The 18,415-nt window shown below is 35.0% G+C and overlaps 1 protein-coding gene across 2 annotated transcripts in view; it reads left to right on the top strand.

Moving 5' to 3' along the window:
- The first annotated feature begins 8,746 nt into the window (after nt 1–8,746).
- Nucleotides 8,747–18,415, top strand: part of LOC143254284 (transmembrane protein 201) — a 30,215-nt gene continuing 20,546 nt past the window's right edge. Inside the window, exons 1-5 of one of the 2 annotated variants that reach the window (XM_076509187.1) lie at nt 8,747–8,978; nt 10,362–10,479; nt 15,726–15,914; nt 17,479–17,661; nt 18,078–18,307. In XM_076509187.1, the coding sequence (XP_076365302.1) occupies nt 8,905–8,978; nt 10,362–10,479; nt 15,726–15,914; nt 17,479–17,661; nt 18,078–18,307 (794 nt within the window). In that variant the 5' untranslated portion in view covers nt 8,747–8,904. The remainder of the gene's footprint in view (nt 8,979–10,361; nt 10,480–15,725; nt 15,915–17,478; nt 17,662–18,077; nt 18,308–18,415) is intronic. The other variant, XM_076509189.1, reaches the window with a different exon arrangement.

Below are 18,415 nucleotides of genomic sequence, written 5' to 3'. Positions count from 1 at the left end.
GTGGGTATAATGGTGTCCAACCTATTTCTCAAGGCTCTAGTAGTAGCCAACCTGTTCCTCAAGGCTCTAGTGATGGGTATAATCGTGGCCAACCTGTTTCTCAAGGATCTAGTGGTGGTTATAATGGGGGCCAAGTTGTTCCTCAAGGCTCTAGTAGTGGGTATAATCGTGGCCAACCTGTTCCTCAAGGATCTAGTGGTGGGTATAATGGTGTTCATCATGTTTCTCAAGGCTCTAGTGGTGGGTATAATGGTGTCCAACCTATTTCTCAAGGCTCTAGTAGTAGCCAACCTGTTCCTCAAGGCTCTAGTGATGGGTATAATCGTGGCCAACCTGTTTCTCAAGGATCTAGTGGTGGTTATAATGGGGGCCAAGTTGTTCCTCAAGGCTCTAGTAGTGGGTATAATCGTGGCCAACCTGTTCCTCAAGGATCTAGTGGTGGGTATAATAATGGTCAACCTATTCCTCAAGGCTCTAATGATAGGTATAGTGGTGGCCAACCTATTCCTCAAGTCTCTAATGGTGGGTATAATAAGGGCCAACCTGTTCCTCAAGACTCGAGAGGTAGGTATTGAGTATTAAATATTTTAACGTAAAATAAAATGGTTGAAGTGAATTCAACGAGAACTTGAAATAAAATACGCTCGTGTTTCTGCGGTTGTGTAGATCCAGTCAGGAAATAGTTTCATCAGTAACATTTTAAATATACGTTATAATGTAATATATATATATATATAAATCAAATAATTCCTACAACGCTAATGGCGGATTACGTGGGAGTTGGGCAGTGTTCAGAATTAAAATGAAAAGTTCAATTATCAGAGAGTATTTCTCAAAATTATAACATACAGTATGATGTGTGGTCTGTTCAGAGTGGTAATACCAGAAAAGACAGTAATATAAACAATCACACTGTTTACAATACCAATTTGCGATATTTGATAACTCAGTGGTTTCCAACCTTTTTTATGCCCCGCACTCCTAAAAACTTTTAATATGTTCTCGCACCCCTCACAGTAATTATTTATTTGAGAATAAAGGTGAAGGTGGACAAAACACATGTTATCTCGCAGCCCCTGGAACGCTATCTCGCACCCCTGGTTGGGAACCACTGTAATAAATAGTAGTAATTCCCTGTTCACACACCCAACAAAATATAGTGTGTGAAAAGAGTTCATAATAAAAAAACACATTTTCATATACTGCCGAGTCCCAAACTGCAAAGAGATGAGAACCATGTGTTTTTTTTTTTTAAAACAGCAAAAGAGCCACTTCAAAATTCCTTCGCCCCAATCTCTGTAATAGATCCAACTTTTATTTGTTTTGTACGTCATTACTTTAAAAATATCATTTCGCTACTGTACTATTACTCTACATTTTTAACACCGATCCTGTTGAAAGCAGAAAATCATAACACTGTGTTTGAGTTGACAGTAACCTTGCTAAACATGTTAAAAAAAGGAATGCCAAATACTCAAATTGAAGCTAGGCGACATGTTTGAAAGAAATTACTTGTCATAGGTTTATCACGAAATCCTATAGGTGGCGGTTCGGTGTATTAAAAGTGAAGCTACGAGACGATAAAAAAATATTTAAAAATTAGATATTAGTATCCGTCTTTCATTTCAGTGATTTATAATTTAGAAATCGATACAACATTGAACTGTATTAATCGTGGCACACTTTCCTGGAGAAATGTGTCTGCTATCCATTCATTTATTCACCTACACACATGATGTTTAAATTACTTAACAATTAATGTTATGCATTTCATGCGAAATAAGCAATGTTACAGTTAAATCTAGAAACTGTGATTAATTCGTCTGTGATTTTTCTAGATTTTTTTGTATGTTTATTTTCAATTTTTGTAATTGACAATATTGTGGTTCAAAGATGATGTTTTCGAATACCAGCTGTTTTATTACTTTGTAAATGTGGAAATGGAAATAAAACGTTGTTGTACTATTTAGTTGGTCCCGTTGTATTTCACAAGAAAGATAAAGTAAAGTGGCGCCCTCCAGTGGCTCAGCGGTATGTCTGCGGACCTACAACGCTAAAAAGCGGGTTTCGATACCCGTGATGGGCAGAGCACAGATAGCCCATTGAGTAACTTTGTGCTTAATTCTAAACAACAACAAGTAAAGCGGTGTAATATAAGCCACTTATGGTAAAATATTCTTACCTACTAATTACTACAATGTTTAGTAAAAGAGCTCCAAACAATGTTTTATTAAGAGCTCTCTTTGGAAAAAAAAAACCTACAAAGATGTGTGTTTTTCTTATAGCAAAGCCATATCAGACTATCTGCTGAGTCCACCGAGGGGAATCGAATCCGCTGATTTTAGGGTTGTAAGTCCGTAGACTTACCGCTGTACCAGAGGGGAACAAAAGTAAAGATAAAAAACATTTGTTTCTCATACAAACTACACAGTGAGCTATGTTGTTGTTTTTTTGTATAACTGAAATTACAAAGTTTCGAATTCGATAATTTACACTTTGTCCACGGGTATCGAAATTCGGTTTCTAGCAGTGTGACTTCGCAAACATACCGCTGTGCCACTAGGGGGAGAGCAAAATAACTTAATAAGAATCAACACAAGATCCTTAGTTTTCTTCCCTGAGTTTGCTCTTTACACGCGAAAAACTCAATGTATCGATCAAACTTTTCCATTATCCAACTAACTCAAAGAAGTCCATACCCGAATAAACACCCGACCGTTGTACTCGAGCACCAAATCCTTTAAATAATGTTGCTATAATCAACGTAACTGAGTTACATTTTGAATGATTTAGTGATATTTGCCATTATTTCTTCTGACTTTTAAGTAAATTATGTAGAAAGTTACTCTAGTAAAATTTTAAGAACTTACGTTTAGGTGAATATTTTTGTATGAAATAAATATAAAATATTATACCAGTAATTAATTCTAAACTCCTTTACATTTGGTTATTTAAGCTGCTTTAAAAACTTATTAATGTTCTATTCTTCTTAAAAACTGTTCATTTGTTTGTACTCTAAGTAACTATGTTTAGCCAGTTAAAATAGGTTCAGGCCTGGCATGGCCAGGTAGGTTAAGGCGTCATCTGAAAATCTCGGGTTCGAATTCCAGTCACACTAAACATGCTCGCCCTTTCTGGCGTAGGGGCGTTATAATGTGACAGTCCACTTTTCGTTAGTAAAAGACTAGCCCAAGAATTGGCGGTGGGTGGTGAAGACTAGCTGTCTTCCCTCTAGTTTCGGGCCTGGCATGGCCTAGCGCGTTAAGGCGTGCGCTTCGTAATCTGAGGGTCGCGGGTTCGCGCCCTAGTCGCGCCAAAACATGCTCGCTCTCCCAGCCGTGGGGGCGTTATAATGTTACGGTCAATCCCACTATTCGTTGGTAAAAGAGTAGCCCAAGAGTTGGCGGTGGGTGGTGATGACTAGCTGCCTTCCCTCTAGTCTTACACTGCTAAATTAGGGACGGCTAGCACAGATAGCCCTAGAGTAGCTTTGTGCGAAATTCCAAAAAAACCAAACCAAAAAATCCCTCTAGTTTTACACTGCTAAATTAGGGACGGCTAGCGCAGATAGCTCTCGTGTAGCTTTGGGCGAAATTCAGAAACAAACATAATAGGTTCTGCGTTGTCAGTTTCGTTAATACAAGTTAAAGATACTTGAGATAGATGTCAACGAACCAATCACGAGACTTTACTGTGTGAGCCAACATGGACGGAAAGCTTATTAAATGTCTTTAGAATTTTCTGAACATCCTACAACAACATAAATAAGGAAATAGATGCAGTGCATGGATCAAAACTTTGAATAGTTACGTCTTTAGAAATCCAAACTCTTCTGAGGTTTCGGTTAATTTTGTTGTCCCAACTGGAAGCTTTGACTCTATAGTCTAGTTTTTATTTCTTTTAAACTTAAAGAATTCATTTCTGTGATTCAGTGTATTTACCCTGTACGTGTTAATATAAAATATTTTTCTTAAGTTTCTTATAACAACTCATTACGGTTTGTGGAATTAATGTTTTAACAGTGTTTGTGTTTTTTCATAGCAAAGCCACATTGGGCTATCTGCTGAGCCCACCGAGAGAAATCGAACCTCTGATTTTCGCGTTGTAAATCCGTAGACATACCGCTGTCCTAGCGGGGGGCGTGTTTTAACAGATAACGCCCTAATCTAATGTTGATTAAAATAAATTTTAATTTTTTTTATAAAATCACAATGTGGTAACAAATCAGCGGTATGTTTAACATCTTACAACATTAGCATACGAGGTTTTATTCCTCGTAATGGACGCAGCAGATAGCCCACTTTGTTATTTTCTAAAAAATAAACCACACTCATGGTTATCACAGCATGAAAGTTGATGGTTGTGAAAAAAATATTGTGTGTATACAAATATATATTTATATATTAGGTTGTTATAACTTATAAACAAATCGAAACAAAAATAAATTTAAAAAATAATGAACTAAAAACGCTGCACTAATTAAAAAGATCCAAGAGTGCATACTATTACGTGGGATATAAAATGTATCCTAGGTTTTGGAGGTGACTGCGGAACTAGAACCCACATTATGGTGGGGATACACCATCTATCAGTCTTATCCTTCATTCGCTAGTCTCACATAAAGAAATAAAATAAAGGAGTAGCAATAGATATAGAAATATAAGTTAGGAGTGCGAGTTGTGGGTGCTCAAGTCCACAACGTCCCACATCTATATCACCCTTCACTGTCTGCAGACAGTTGTAGGAAGGTGACTGCTCTCTGAAGTAAAGAAGAGAGAAATACTTGAAAAATAAAGGTAAGAATAAGAAAAATAAAGTACTACCATTTGTGGGTAAAAACTTACCAACTGAAGTTAGCATTTCAGCCTCATTATGGTAGAAAAGCACTATATATATTTATATCTTAAAACCTTTCTGACACTGTTTATCTTTAAGTATAACGTCATATATTTTAACTCAATGTGAAAATATTGCAAAATGAATTATTCATCTCGCAGGAATATTACTTTAATAGAAACCGCAGGGACTATCTGCTACTTAAAAAAAAAAAAACGTTTGCTACAATCAACACTACAATAAATAAATAAATGTTTTGTTTTTGAATTTCGCGCAAAGCTACTCGAGGGCTGTCTGCGCTAGCCGTCCCTAATTTTGCAGTGTAAGACTAGAGGGAAGGAAGCTAGTCATCACCACCCACAGTTAACTCTTGGGCTACTCTTTTACCAACGAATAGTGGGATTGATCGTCACATTATAACGCCCCACGGATGAAAGGGCGAGCATGTTTGGTGCAACCTGGATTCGAACCCGGAACCCTCGGATTACGAGTCGAACGCCTTAACACACTTGGCCATGCCGGGACTATAAATAAATAAAAGAAAATAGAATGCTCGTAGGATTCGAACTCTTCATCCTCATGTATTGAATTGTTTGTTTTGATTAAGCTGTAGCAAATTTAAATCACGCTTAGATTTGAAATTAATATTTAATAACATATAACTTTATTGACCATTATTCTGTTTTAGGTGTTTGATATAAAACATAGTTGGAAAACAGCGAAACAAAAATAACACTTCACATTCTGAACACACTGTAAAAACGAGACCTTGACAACAAAATAACGTAACATATAAGTCAGTCAAATGCACAAATCAGCGTTATTTAGAATTATTCAGCCATATTCTTACACCTATTATGTCTCAGCATAAAGTTTTTATTCTTTTAACCAAGGTAAGTAGAAACACATTAAATATGAAATTAATTCATAGGTTGCAATAATAGAATAAGTTGAAAGTTCGTTTAATAATAATAATAATAGAAAAAAAGGGTCTTTGACGAGTAATGATATAAGTTTGTTTGTTTGTTTGTTTGTTTGTTTTTGTTTGTTTTGAATTTCCGCAAAGCAACACGAGAGCTATCTGCGCTAGCCGTCTCTAATTTAGCAGTGTAAGACTAGAGGGAAGGCAGCTAGTCATCACCACCCACCGTCAACTTTTGGGCTACTCTTTTACCAACGACTAGTGGGACTGACCGTCACATTTTATAACGCCCCAACGGCTGAAAGGGCGAGCATGGTTGGTGTAATAATATAAGAAATATACACCCAGTTTTAGAGAAATTGAAATAATACACCTATGGCTGAACTTTTCAGTTAGTTATCATTAACAATTACAAATCGTAATCCGAGGGTTCGGGTTCAAATTCCCGTCGCACCAAACATGCTCGTCCTTTCAGCCGTGAGAACGTTATAACGTTACGATCAATCCCATTATTTGTCAGTAAAAGAGTAGCCCAAGAGTTGGCGGTGGGTGGTGATGACTAGTTGCCTTCCCTCTTGTCTTACATTGCTAAATTAGGGACGGCTAGCGCAGATAGCTCTCGTGGAGCTTAGCGCGAAATTCAAAAGAAACCAAAGCAAAACAAGTCCAAAATATCAAAAAGGTGTAGGGTGGATGTGTGTGTGTTTTATTGTCGTAAAGCTACATCTAGCTGAATCTATTGAGGGTAAGAAGGAGGGATGACCAGTCGAATAATTTATTGTGTATAAAGGAAACTATCACATTTTGCTATTAATAGCATTCTTTACGCATACACGCATACATATTTATTTGAAACTAACTTTACTAATGTGTCTGTTTTACACAGCTGGTCTTGTGGAAGGGAGAAGAAACGAAAAAGCACGAGAGCAATTTTTTTATTCACGTGCACGATACTTCAATGAGCTATTGAGTTTTTTCATTGAGCTGTTTGGGACGTTTATAGTTTTCGAAGGTGTTAACTGTAATAATTATAACAAGTACTAGAACAAATGTTTTGTTTTCTAAGAAAACCTAAATATTTATTTTATTTTTGAATGTTTCAGTGAGATTAAATTTACTGAGCAGTGATTACAAAATATGGTCTTTAAAATACATAAATAAATTTGAGAAAGGATTTAGAGTATTGCTTTGTGTGTTCGCAATGATCTACGATTTGTTTGTTTGTTGTTTTTTTTTAATTTCGCTCAAAGCTACTCAAGGGCTATCTGCGCTAGCCGTCCCTAATTTAGCAGTGTAACACAAGAGGGAAGGCAACTAGTCATCACCACCCAACGCCAACTCTTGGGCTACTCTTTTACCAACGATTGACCGTGACATTATAATGACCCACGGCTGAAAGGACGAGCATGTTTGGTGTGACGGAGGTGACCTACGATAAACGCTTAATATATAGTTTCTAAAATGAAGTCTAACGTTAACAAATATCTTACCAGTTAAAGTGTTGTGTTTCAAATGATTATATATTTTTACAGAATGCATAGGAACGTAATAAATGTAAAGTGGCTAGCGATCTCAATCACCGCCAGAGTTTACAGGGTTGTTTTGTTTTTCTATTTCCAAGTTTTAGAATGTTAAATGTCAATGTAATTTAATGACTTTTAGTAGTCTATATTACATATTTCCTAATCTCAGAAGCTATGTGTATATCAGTTTACGTCAGTTGTATTTACTCTTGCTGAAAGTAGATTTGGTAAACAGCGGTAACATTTCTAAGAAAATAATATAAAATTTAAAGTACGTGGTATAAGAAGCAATTTCTGTGACATCATATTATCCTTAGATTGAGAGTTCGCGATCAAATCAATATTAAGGTAAGTCCTCAATACAAAATAAAACTTATGATCAACCTGAAAAGTAGTTTGAGGTTTCTCAGATCAGGTAAGTAAACTTCTACAAGAAAATCATTATAAAACTTGATGTGAACGATAAATGTTACTGAAATTACAGAAAGCGAAAAAGGTAATTTCTTTTACTTTCTTGGTTGATTTACCACTACTTGTTACATTGTTTACTTCTACAATTTTAAAATGCGAATGCTAATTTTATCAACTTGTAATTCCATAAGGTCTAAAATACTGAAACTACCCCCTGGAGAGTAGGAGGAGGGGGGAATAACTTACTTTTTTTTTTTCCAGGAAAATCTTGTCAGAGGGAGGTATCTACAAATTTGGTATAAAAACCATCGTGGGTGGTCATCTCATGACTGTGTCTAATCGTATTTTAAACTGACACATATTAGATTATGTGTTTGTATAAAAGGTCAATACATCTGATTAATCATTGAAAAAAATACTCAAAGAAATTGCAAGCGGAAATATTTTTAAATCTGATTAAAGAGAGTTTAGTTATTCTCGCCCAGAAGTCAGTGATTTAATCGTCTTTTAGAATATACATATATATTTTTCAATCCCCTCCCTCACCGGTTTTGTGGTAACTCAAAATGCTTGATAATAATACTAAAACCAAGTTTCGATAACCGCGGTGATTACAGCACGGATAGCCCATTGTGTTGCTTTACGCTTAACTACAGACAAATAGTTGTTTTCATAGTTAATATATAAACTTAAGAGTCTGATTAACTAAACTTTCGAAAAGATATATTTATCATTATATTTAATATTATATTAATACTCGTTCCTATGAAGAAATTTACTTCAGTTGTATATCAAATCCTTGTCTAATAGAAATGATTAGATCTTCAGTTTATTCAATTAAAGTTAACTAAGTGAGAAAATATAAAAAGCAATAATTTTGATTTAGAAAAATCTTTACTTCTCTTATGTTACTTATATAGCCAGTAATAACAATTGCTGTTAATGTTGTGTAAAAGAAAATTTGCTAATATGTAACATCAAACGGACAAAAGTTTTCTCTCTCTCACTCCTTTTTTTTTCCATAAAAATAGAGGCTTCCCTAGTGTTGAAAACCGTGATGAGTGATACCACATGGTTTGCGCGGGTTGATTAGTTTAGAGTTTGTGACTGATTTCTGTAACAAACGAATACTTACTAATATAATTAGTAATAACAAAGTTAATGATATTTTTGCCAGTAGCTTCAGACACCTTTGAGTAAAAAAGAAAGCCAATGGACTTGTATTTATATTTCGGAATTTTAGTATATGTTTTCTTTGCCATAGTTTTGGTGTATTCAAAGTTAAGGTAAGCCTAATTTAATGGAAGATTTAGGCTTAGTTTTTGAGTTAATTGTAAGACCATTGAAAGTTAAGGCTAGGTGAGAGGTGTATGTAATCGACGAAAAGAAGCAACTTGTAAACATTTTTTACAAAATGTGTGTTGTAATTGACTGGTCGCGTATTAAAATTTCGTATTTTATTCGTTCCCTTTTAATGATTAAGCAATCTTCCTTGAATTTCGAAGAGAGCGTGTCAGTTTCAGTCAGTCACACATTTGTGGCTAGGAGATTGAACTTTAGTGTATTCTAAAGAGCAAAAACATGAAAGTATGAGTAAATTCGTGCTTACGTTATTTCATTATTGAATAATTTGCGATACTGGTTAGCCTAATAGTTACAACTAGATTCTGAGGATTTGTATTAATATCATTTAGCATTTAGACATTCGTCTACCTCAGATGATTTCGTGATATATACTATTATTTCTTTTGGCTTTTTAGTTAATTATGTGGAAAGTTATTTTAGTGAAATTATATTTTTCATGCTCAACATTAGAATAATGAATGATTGGAAGCTGTCATTATGAGAAACTATAATTTCATATTATTAATGTTGTGACATATTTGTTACTTGTTTATACTGTAATGCAAGATTTAACAACTACATTTTATTTTCTAATATTTCTCTTACACCTACACTGTAAAAAATTACAATATAAATGTTTTTGCAGTTTGCATTGGTAATCAGAATGGACCATGAGAGGGGATATAATTACAGTAGTAATTGGTTATAGGAGATGTAAAAGCCTGTGATGTACCTATCTTATGTGCCTTTTGGTTTAATAACCCACATGAAGTTTACCAAACAGAAATTAGTGGCAGATGTTTTGGTGTAATCAGACTGTGCATAATAATTTTACTTTTGAGTTAGTAGGGAATTGCTGTAAAAAAAACTAATATAATAGTTGTTTCCTTCTGAACTTTTTATTAATCTGTGAAATAAAAATTATAACAAATGCATTGAAATTTATATTTAGAACAAATGTTAATCAAATTTCCATACAATGAAAATATATTGTACACATTTTAATTTAACAATCTCACTTTACATAAAGACCTGGCATGGCCATGTGGTTAAGGTGCTTGACTTGTAATCTGAGGGTCACAGGTTTGAATCCCCATCACACCAAACATTCTCCCCCTTTCAACAGTGGGGGCATTATAATGTGATATTCAATCTCATTATTCAGTGGTAAAAGAGTAGCCCAAGAGTTGGCAGTGGGTGGTGATGACTAGCTTCCTTCCCTCTAGTCTTACACTGGTAATTTAGGAATGGCTAGCGTAGGTAGCCCTTGTGTAGCTTTGCACAAAATTCAAAAACAAACTACATAAATATTTCTTTTTTTCCAGGCCAAAGTTCCCGGTACGAGTGTACTGTTGGTTTTGTGGGGAAAAACATGGTGTTCCCTTTGGTAACCGTAACTGCTGGGACTGTCCACACTGTGATCAGTACAATGGTTTTTCTGAGGTAACCAATAGAAGAATATAATAAAATGGTTTATTTAATATTTATGGTAAGGGTGTGTATATACATTGCTGGCCAAAATCTTAAGGCCGATGAACATATAGAAAAATTATGAATTTTGTGTTGTTAGACTCAACCACTTATTAGAGTAGAGCTCCGAAAGATGAAAATAAGAAAGGGGGGGAATTAGCATTTAATAGGGAAAATGTAAACACTATGAAAATAGCCTAAATACTAGCTGGTCAAAAGATTGAGACCATACTAAAAAGAAGTCCTAAATAGGGTAGGAAATGCTCAACAAGAGGTCTCGGAAGTGAGTTGCACGGCCGTCATTGGGAATAACTTCAAATATTCACTTTGACATAGTCGATATTAGCATTTGCAGAAGGCTGGCTGGAATGTTTTTCCAAGTGGTGAAGCTGGCTTCACGAATATCATGCACTGTTTGGAATTGACGTCCATTTTTATGCACCCCCAAACATTTTAAATGGGGTTCATTTTGGGGGATTATGCTGGATGGTCCAAAAAAATCGCGTTATTTTCCATGAAAAAGTCCTTTGTCATGCAGGCATTGTGGATTGCAGCATTGTCCTGCTGAAAGATCCAGTCATTTCCACACAAGCAAGGGCCTTCAGTCAATAAGGATGTTCTCTCCAACATGCCAATGTAGCCATCTGCTGTTTGATGCTCCTGTATAACCTGAAGCTCCATTGTTCCATGGAAGGAGGTAGCACCCCAGATCATGGTGGGATATTCTTATTGTGCTAGTAACGTTGGAAGCCATCTGGACCATCCAGGTTAAATTATTTTTCATCAGAGAATAAAACCTTCTTCCACTTTTCTACATCCCATGTTTGATACTTCTCAGCAAAGATTAACTGAGCTGTTTCATGGTGTGGAAGGAGGTGTGGCTGTTGAAGACGTTTACGGTTTTTAAAGCCTTTCTCTCGTAGATGCCGTCTTATTGTTTTTGAGCTGCATTCTGTGTCCATAAGGGCCTTAATCTTTGACGATCGACTGGTGTCTTGTTGGACAACCTGTTGAATCCTCCTGCTCAACGCTTGCGAAATTATTTTGGGCCGACCACTTGAAATTCTCGTTTTGTATCCATCAGGGACTTTTAAGACATTTGCAATAGCAGTTTCACTATGCCCAATCTCATCAGCGATGGCACGTTGAGAGAGACCTTGCTTTTGTAATTCTGACACGTTCAAACTCTGTGAACTTTTAGCCTTTGCCATGTTTTTACCCATTGTAACACAGGAGATGTCAGTGGGAGATGTTGACAACGATAATGCTTGAACACAAATGACTAAATTTCGTTATTTGTTTACCGATTAACGCTTCGTTTCAGTATGGTCTTAAACTTTTGACCAGTTAGTATTTAGTTTAATTTCATAGTGTTCACATTTTCCCTATTAAATGCTAAAAAGTTTTTACTTTTTATTTTCCCTTTTCTTATTTTCATCCTTTGAAGCTCTACTTTCATAAGTGGTTGAGTCTAACAATGCAAAATGCATAATTTTTCTATATTTTCATTGGCCTTTAGATTTTGGCCAGCAGTGTATATATGTGTGTGTGTGTGTGTGTCTCCATCTAAAATATTTTTCTCCCAGTTGTCACTATTTTCTATTTTCGGTAAAATTATATTAAAGTTTGAGCAGTTATGTTGGCTTGCTTTTTTTTTCTTCTAATATTACGTGTAATTTTCTAACATGACAATAAATAGTTTGCAACTTCTATCAACTCATCTGAGTAATTTTGTAGTGTATTTTACAATGTGGTAAATGCTGAAAACTATCTAAAGCACATTTAATAAAACATACATTTTTGGTACTTGAAATGTGTGTGTTCAGTATGGTTTGTGAATAAGAGACAGTGTACTTAGGTGTTCAGTATGGTTTGTGAATAAGAGACAGTGTACTTAGGTGTTCAGTATGGTTTGAGAATAAGAGACAGTGTACTTAGGTGTTCAGTATGGTTTGTGAATAAGAGACAGTGTACTTAGGTGTTCAGTATGGTTTGAGAATAAGAGACAGTGTACTTAGGTGTTCAGTATGGTTTGTGAATAAGAGACAGTGTACTTAGGTGTTCAGTATGGTTTGTGAATAAGAGACAGTGTACTTAGGTGTTCAGTATGGTTTGAGAATAAGAGACAGTGTACTTAGGTGTTCAGTATGGTTTGAGAATAAGAGACAGTGTACTTAGGTGTTCAGTATGGTTTGAGAATAAGAGACAATTAAGCACTTAGGGTGTTCAGTATGGTTTGAGAATAAGAACAGTGTACTTAGGTGTTCAGTATGGTTTGTGAATAAGAGACAGTGTACTTAGGTGTTCAGTATGGTTTGAGAATAAAGACAGTGTACCAGGTGTTCAGTATAGTTTTGTGAACAAGAGACAGTGTACCAGGTGTTCAGTATAGTTTGAGAATAAGAGACAGTGTACTTAGGTGTTCAGTATGGTTTGTGAATAAGAGACAGTGTACTTAGGTGTTCAGTATGGTTTGTGAATAAGAGACAGTGTACTTAGGTGTTCAGTATGGTTTGTGAATAAGAGACAGTGTACTTAGGTGTTCAGTATGGTTTGAGAATAAGAGACAGTGTACTTAGGTGTTCAGTATGGTTTGAGAATAAGAGACAGTGTACTTAGGTGTTCAGTATGGTTTGAGAATAAGAGACAGTGTACCCAGGTGTTCAGTATGGTTTGAGAATAAGAGACAGTGTACTTAGGTGTTCAGTATGGTTTGAGAACAAATAAGACAGTGTACCATTAGGTGTTCAGTATAGTTTGAGAACAAGACAGTGTACCAGGGTGTTCAGTATAGTTTGAGAATAAGAGAACAGTGTACCAAGGTGTTCAGTATGGTTTGTGAATAAGACAGTCTACTTAGGTGTTCAGTATGGTTTGTGAATAAGAGACAGTGTACTTAGGTGTTCAGTATGGTTTGTGAATAAGACAGTGTACTTAGGTGTTCAGTATGGTTTGTGAATAAGAGACAGTGTACTTAGGTGTTCAGTATGGTTTGTGAATAAGAACAGTGTACTTAGGTGTTCAGTATGGTTTGTGAATAAGACAGTGTACTTAGGTGTTCAGTATGGTTTGAGAATAAGAACAGAGTGTACCCCAGGTGTTCAGTATAGTTTGAGAATAAGACAGTGTACCAAATTGTTCAGTATGGTTTGAGAACAAGAACAGTGTACCGAATTAGGTTCAGTATGGTTTGAGAATAAAGACAGTGTACCCTTAGGTGTTCAGTATAGTTTGTGAACAAGAACAGTGTACTTAGGTGTTCAGTATGGTTTGAGAATAAGAGACAGTGTACTTAGGTGTTCAGTATGGTTTGAGAATAAGACACAGTGTACTTAGGTGTTCCAGTATGGTTTTGTGAACAAGAGACAGTGTACTTAGGTGTTCAGTATGGTTTGAGAATAAGAGACAGTGTACTTAGGTGTTCAGTATGGTTTGTGAATAAGAGACAGTGTACTTAGGTGTTCAGTATGGTTTTGTGAATAAGAGACAGTGTACTTAGGTGTTCAGTATGGTTTGTGAATAAGAGACAGTGTACTTAGGTGTTCAGTATGGTTTGAGAACAAGAGACAGTGTACCCCAGGTGTTCAGTATGGTTTGAGAATAAGAGACAGTGTACTTAGGTGTTCAGTATGGTTTGAGAACAAGAACAGTGTACTTAGGTGTTCAGTATGGTTTGAGAATAAGACAGTGTACCCAGGTGTTCAGTATGGTTTGAGAATAAGAGACAGTGTACTTAGGTGTTCAGTATGGTTTGTGAATAAGACAGTGTACTTAGGTGTTCAGTATGGTTTGTGAATAAGAGACAGTGTACTTAGGTGTTCAGTATGGTTTGAGAATAAGAGACAGTGTACTTAGGTGTTCAGTATGGTTTGTGAATAAGACAGTCTACTTAGGTGTTCAGTATGGTTTGTGAATAAGAGACAGTGTACTTAGGTGTTCAGTATGGTTTGTGAATAAGACAGTCTACTTAGGTGTTCAGTATGGTTTGTGAATAAGAGACAGTGTACCCCTAGGTGTTCAGTATGGTTTGTGAATAAGACAGTGTACTTAGGTGTTCAGTATGGTTTGTGAATAAGAGACAGTGTACTTAGGTGTTCAGTATGGTTTGTGAATAAGAGACAGTGTACTTAGGTGTTCAGTATGGTTTGAGAATAAGAGACAGTGTACTTAGGTGTTCAGTATGGTTTGTGAATAAGACAGTGTACTTAGGTGTTCAGTATGGTTTGTGAATAAGAGACAGTGTACCCAGGTGTTCCAGTATGGTTTGTGAATAAGAGACAGTGTACTTAGGTGTTCAGTATGGTTTGAGAATAAGAGACAGTGTACTTAGGTGTTCAGTATGGTTTGTGAATAAGAGACAGTGTACTTAGGTGTTCAGTATGGTTTGTGAATAAGAGACAGTGTACTTAGGTGTTCAGTATGGTTTGTGAATAAGAGACAGTGTACTTAGGTGTTCAGTATGGTTTGAGAATAAGAGACAGTGTACTTAGGTGTTCAGTATGGTTTGTGAATAAGAGACAGTGTACTTAGGTGTTCAGTATGGTTTGAGAATAAGAGACAGTGTACTTAGGTACATGCATTTTCGTTTTAGTGTTATTACTCCTTACGATCATGTTGCTAATTTAAGCCATGTTTTCACACACAATAAAATAAAACATAGCATATACTATTCAACTATATGCTAGAGATAGACTGTGATAGAAAAATATTTGGGTAATAGGTCACTGGTTTGGCTTAATTGTAAGTAATTTTTCTATGTATAAATACTATAAATAATTCAAAACATACTTGACAGAATCCTTTGGTGGTCAAACAACGAATGGCTGATTGTTATGCCAGTCTTACATGAACTTCATGGTGTTGTGTGTTTTATAGGTTGCTAGGCATTATTAAAATTGTTTTCTTTCAAGCTATCTTGAACTTATAATGGAATTTATTTCAGAGTTGTGCTGTGTAGTACTTATTTATTGTTAATGGAGATACCTTTGAATATGTTTATTTTCATAAGTGCCTTATGTGGAATTATTTTCATACCATATGGATAAGAATTAGAATTTAATTTGTTTTTAGTTGTTTCTTGTATGAAAACTCTTTTGCTTTGTAGAAGTTATTCTCAGTATGGTAAATAGGAACATGGTTGATTAAATTTAAGGGTTGAACTTTATTGTTAAATGGTTGATGTGTTGGTTAATTAAAAACAATACAAATTATTGTAATAGACTGGAGATTACAACAAACCAATTCCTGCTCAGTACGATGAGGGTCTTAACTTTCCCGTGACTGGTTCTGTAGCAGAAGGCTATGAAGAAAAATATAAACAGCCATTAGTAAATGGATTGTGCAAAGAATGCAACCAGAACCAGACCATGAAAATCAGACTATTATCAGATTTTGTTCCATTAAATAAGGTAAGATTTCAGTTATAAAATTACTGGAAAGTGGAATTTACTTTATTTTCTTTAAATAATAAAGAAAAGCCATTGTGTGTGTGTGTGTGTGTATATATATATATATATCTCACTTAACATTATCTGGAATTTCATAATTCTGGAAAATGTAAATTGCATTAAATGCTTGTTTGGTTATTGCATGGTTTTCCAGTATGTGTTTTCCTGGGGTAGCTTTTTACAATAGATAAAATTAATATCTGTAGCATTTTAATATTGAAATTTTTATATATATATATTATTTACCATCAAATGATTTAAATGGTTTGAATAACTAAAAAAACAAACAGTTAATGAAAAAACAAACAGTTAATGTATAATACACTTCACGTTAGGATCCAGCATGGCCAGATGGGTTAAGGCATTGAATTCGTAATCAGAGGGTTGCAGGTTTTGAATCCCTGTCGCACCAAACATGTCCTCTCAGCTGTGGGGTGTTATAATGTGCAGTTAATCCTGCTATTCATTGGTAAGAGTAGCTCAAGAGTTGGCAGGGGGTGGTGATGACTAGCTGCCTCCCCTCTAGTCTTACACTGCTAAATTAGGGACAGTTAGGTTACCTTTCTGACTAATGTAATTTGAGTTTGGTCAAATATAAAGTATATTTTTTACTTATTGTATTGTTGAAAAGTAAGTTCAACAGTAAAAGTGGAAGTAATTTTGAATTATGAAGGTTAAAGTACCATAATATGACCCTACTTCTGTCATTATCTTTCAGATTAACAATGCAAACCAGCATAAAAAATTCCAAATTGTAAGAAAAAAATCATAATTCTAACCTTCTTTCAATAATTTCTAACTGAAAGATATTTTAGACTCAATGTCTTCTAACATCACTGAAGTCAGCAATACACACACACACACACGTTTCAATTTTAATTTCTGTAAAGTTATGAGAAATTTTGGTTATAAACATTTATCAGTTTTACAATCTTTCCATCCATCCCAAAACATAGGTTTAGATATATGTCAACAACTTAAACCCATTGAAATATCCATGGTTTGTTCCTCTTCCCTTTCTCTGACTTTGTTGCTACATCCTTAATTTTTACATGTTTATGATGTCAACATGCCATCTGCACACTTGTTTTATTAAACCAACATTTAAATGTAATTTTTACATTAATATAGATTAAATAAATGCTTTTGCTAGTGATTTGTAGTTTTGCAAGGAAATTTCTAGATGGAGGTCTTGTAGATTATAATAAAGTGACACAAAGAAAGTTTTGAAAACTTGATAGTCACTTTCAATGTGTATGGTATCAAAACATTCTTACTAAGATGCTTAGACAAGAATATCTTTGGTTAGTAATTTTTCAGTTAATCTTAATTAGACAATTTGTAGGAGAAGATATGACTGATAAAAGTTTAAATGCAATCTGATGTTCAACTCTTACATGCAGTCCTAGTATTGACATGATTTCTAAGGTATGTTACTTTAATATTTTTTATCAGTTGCCATGATCATCAAGTTCTCGGAGTAGTCATTTCGTGTTTATTGCCAATTTATGTATTTCTTCCAAAGCTTTGTTTTAATCAAGAAGTGGAAGCTTACCAGAGTCATCTGGAAAAAGTTTACAAGCTCTGTTGGCAGTGTGAGGTTCATGTACAGAAGAAATTGTCTCAACAAGATGCAGAATTGAGGCCTAAGATTCCTCCTCATCTTCTGTACTACAGACTTAATGAGCATACCAAACCTGTATTAAAAGTAAGCAAAGCTGTCATTCTTAATTTCACATTATAATAAGCAAAAATTCAGTGGGCTGGCTTTTAGCATTTACCAATAAACGTATCATTGCCTAATAACTTTAGTTTTCCGTAGTAAATAACCATAGTCATACCATAATGTACACATTTCAATAGAAGAATGCTTGCAAAGAGTCAACATTAATTTTGTTACCGTAATACCGTGAGGTACAAAAATGCAAAACAGTTTGTTCGTTTGGTGTTTGTGATGTTTATTAAGCTGCATGTTTTATAGAAATAAGGGAAAAAAGGGTACAATTAAAACATCTCCTAGCAATACTGATTATAAATAACTGAGAATTGTGGAAAGTTCAAACTATTCTAATTTTATGAGTGTTTTTGTCATAAAGCATCTCTAACCACTTTTCTGTGTCATAGGTCCTAACTAGGAATGAAATTCCCTTTGGTGTCCATGTGTTAGCAGCAATTAATTTCAGTTCTGCTTTGCTGCTACTTGTTTCTGCCATTTTTGAACTTCAAGAAGACAGAGGATGTCGGATTTTTCCTATATCATGGCTCATGGTTTCCAGATTACCTACATCATCTTTTCTTACTGTTGTTGGTCTCCTGGTGGCAGTTGGAAGAACTTTATGGGCTGGAAGACAAAGGTAATTTTTATTGGTTTTTGTAAATAAATCTCAGAAGCCTTTAGTATATAATATAGCCAACTGTTTATCTAATCTCCACTTGATATTAATTAAATGGGCAACATTATT

The sequence above is a fragment of the Tachypleus tridentatus genome, chromosome 6, assembly GCF_004210375.1.
Source record: "Tachypleus tridentatus isolate NWPU-2018 chromosome 6, ASM421037v1, whole genome shotgun sequence".
Lineage (NCBI taxonomy): Eukaryota > Metazoa > Arthropoda > Merostomata > Xiphosura > Limulidae > Tachypleus > Tachypleus tridentatus.
Note: the sequence above shows the minus strand (reverse complement) of the source record. Positions and strands in the feature narration are given on the sequence as shown.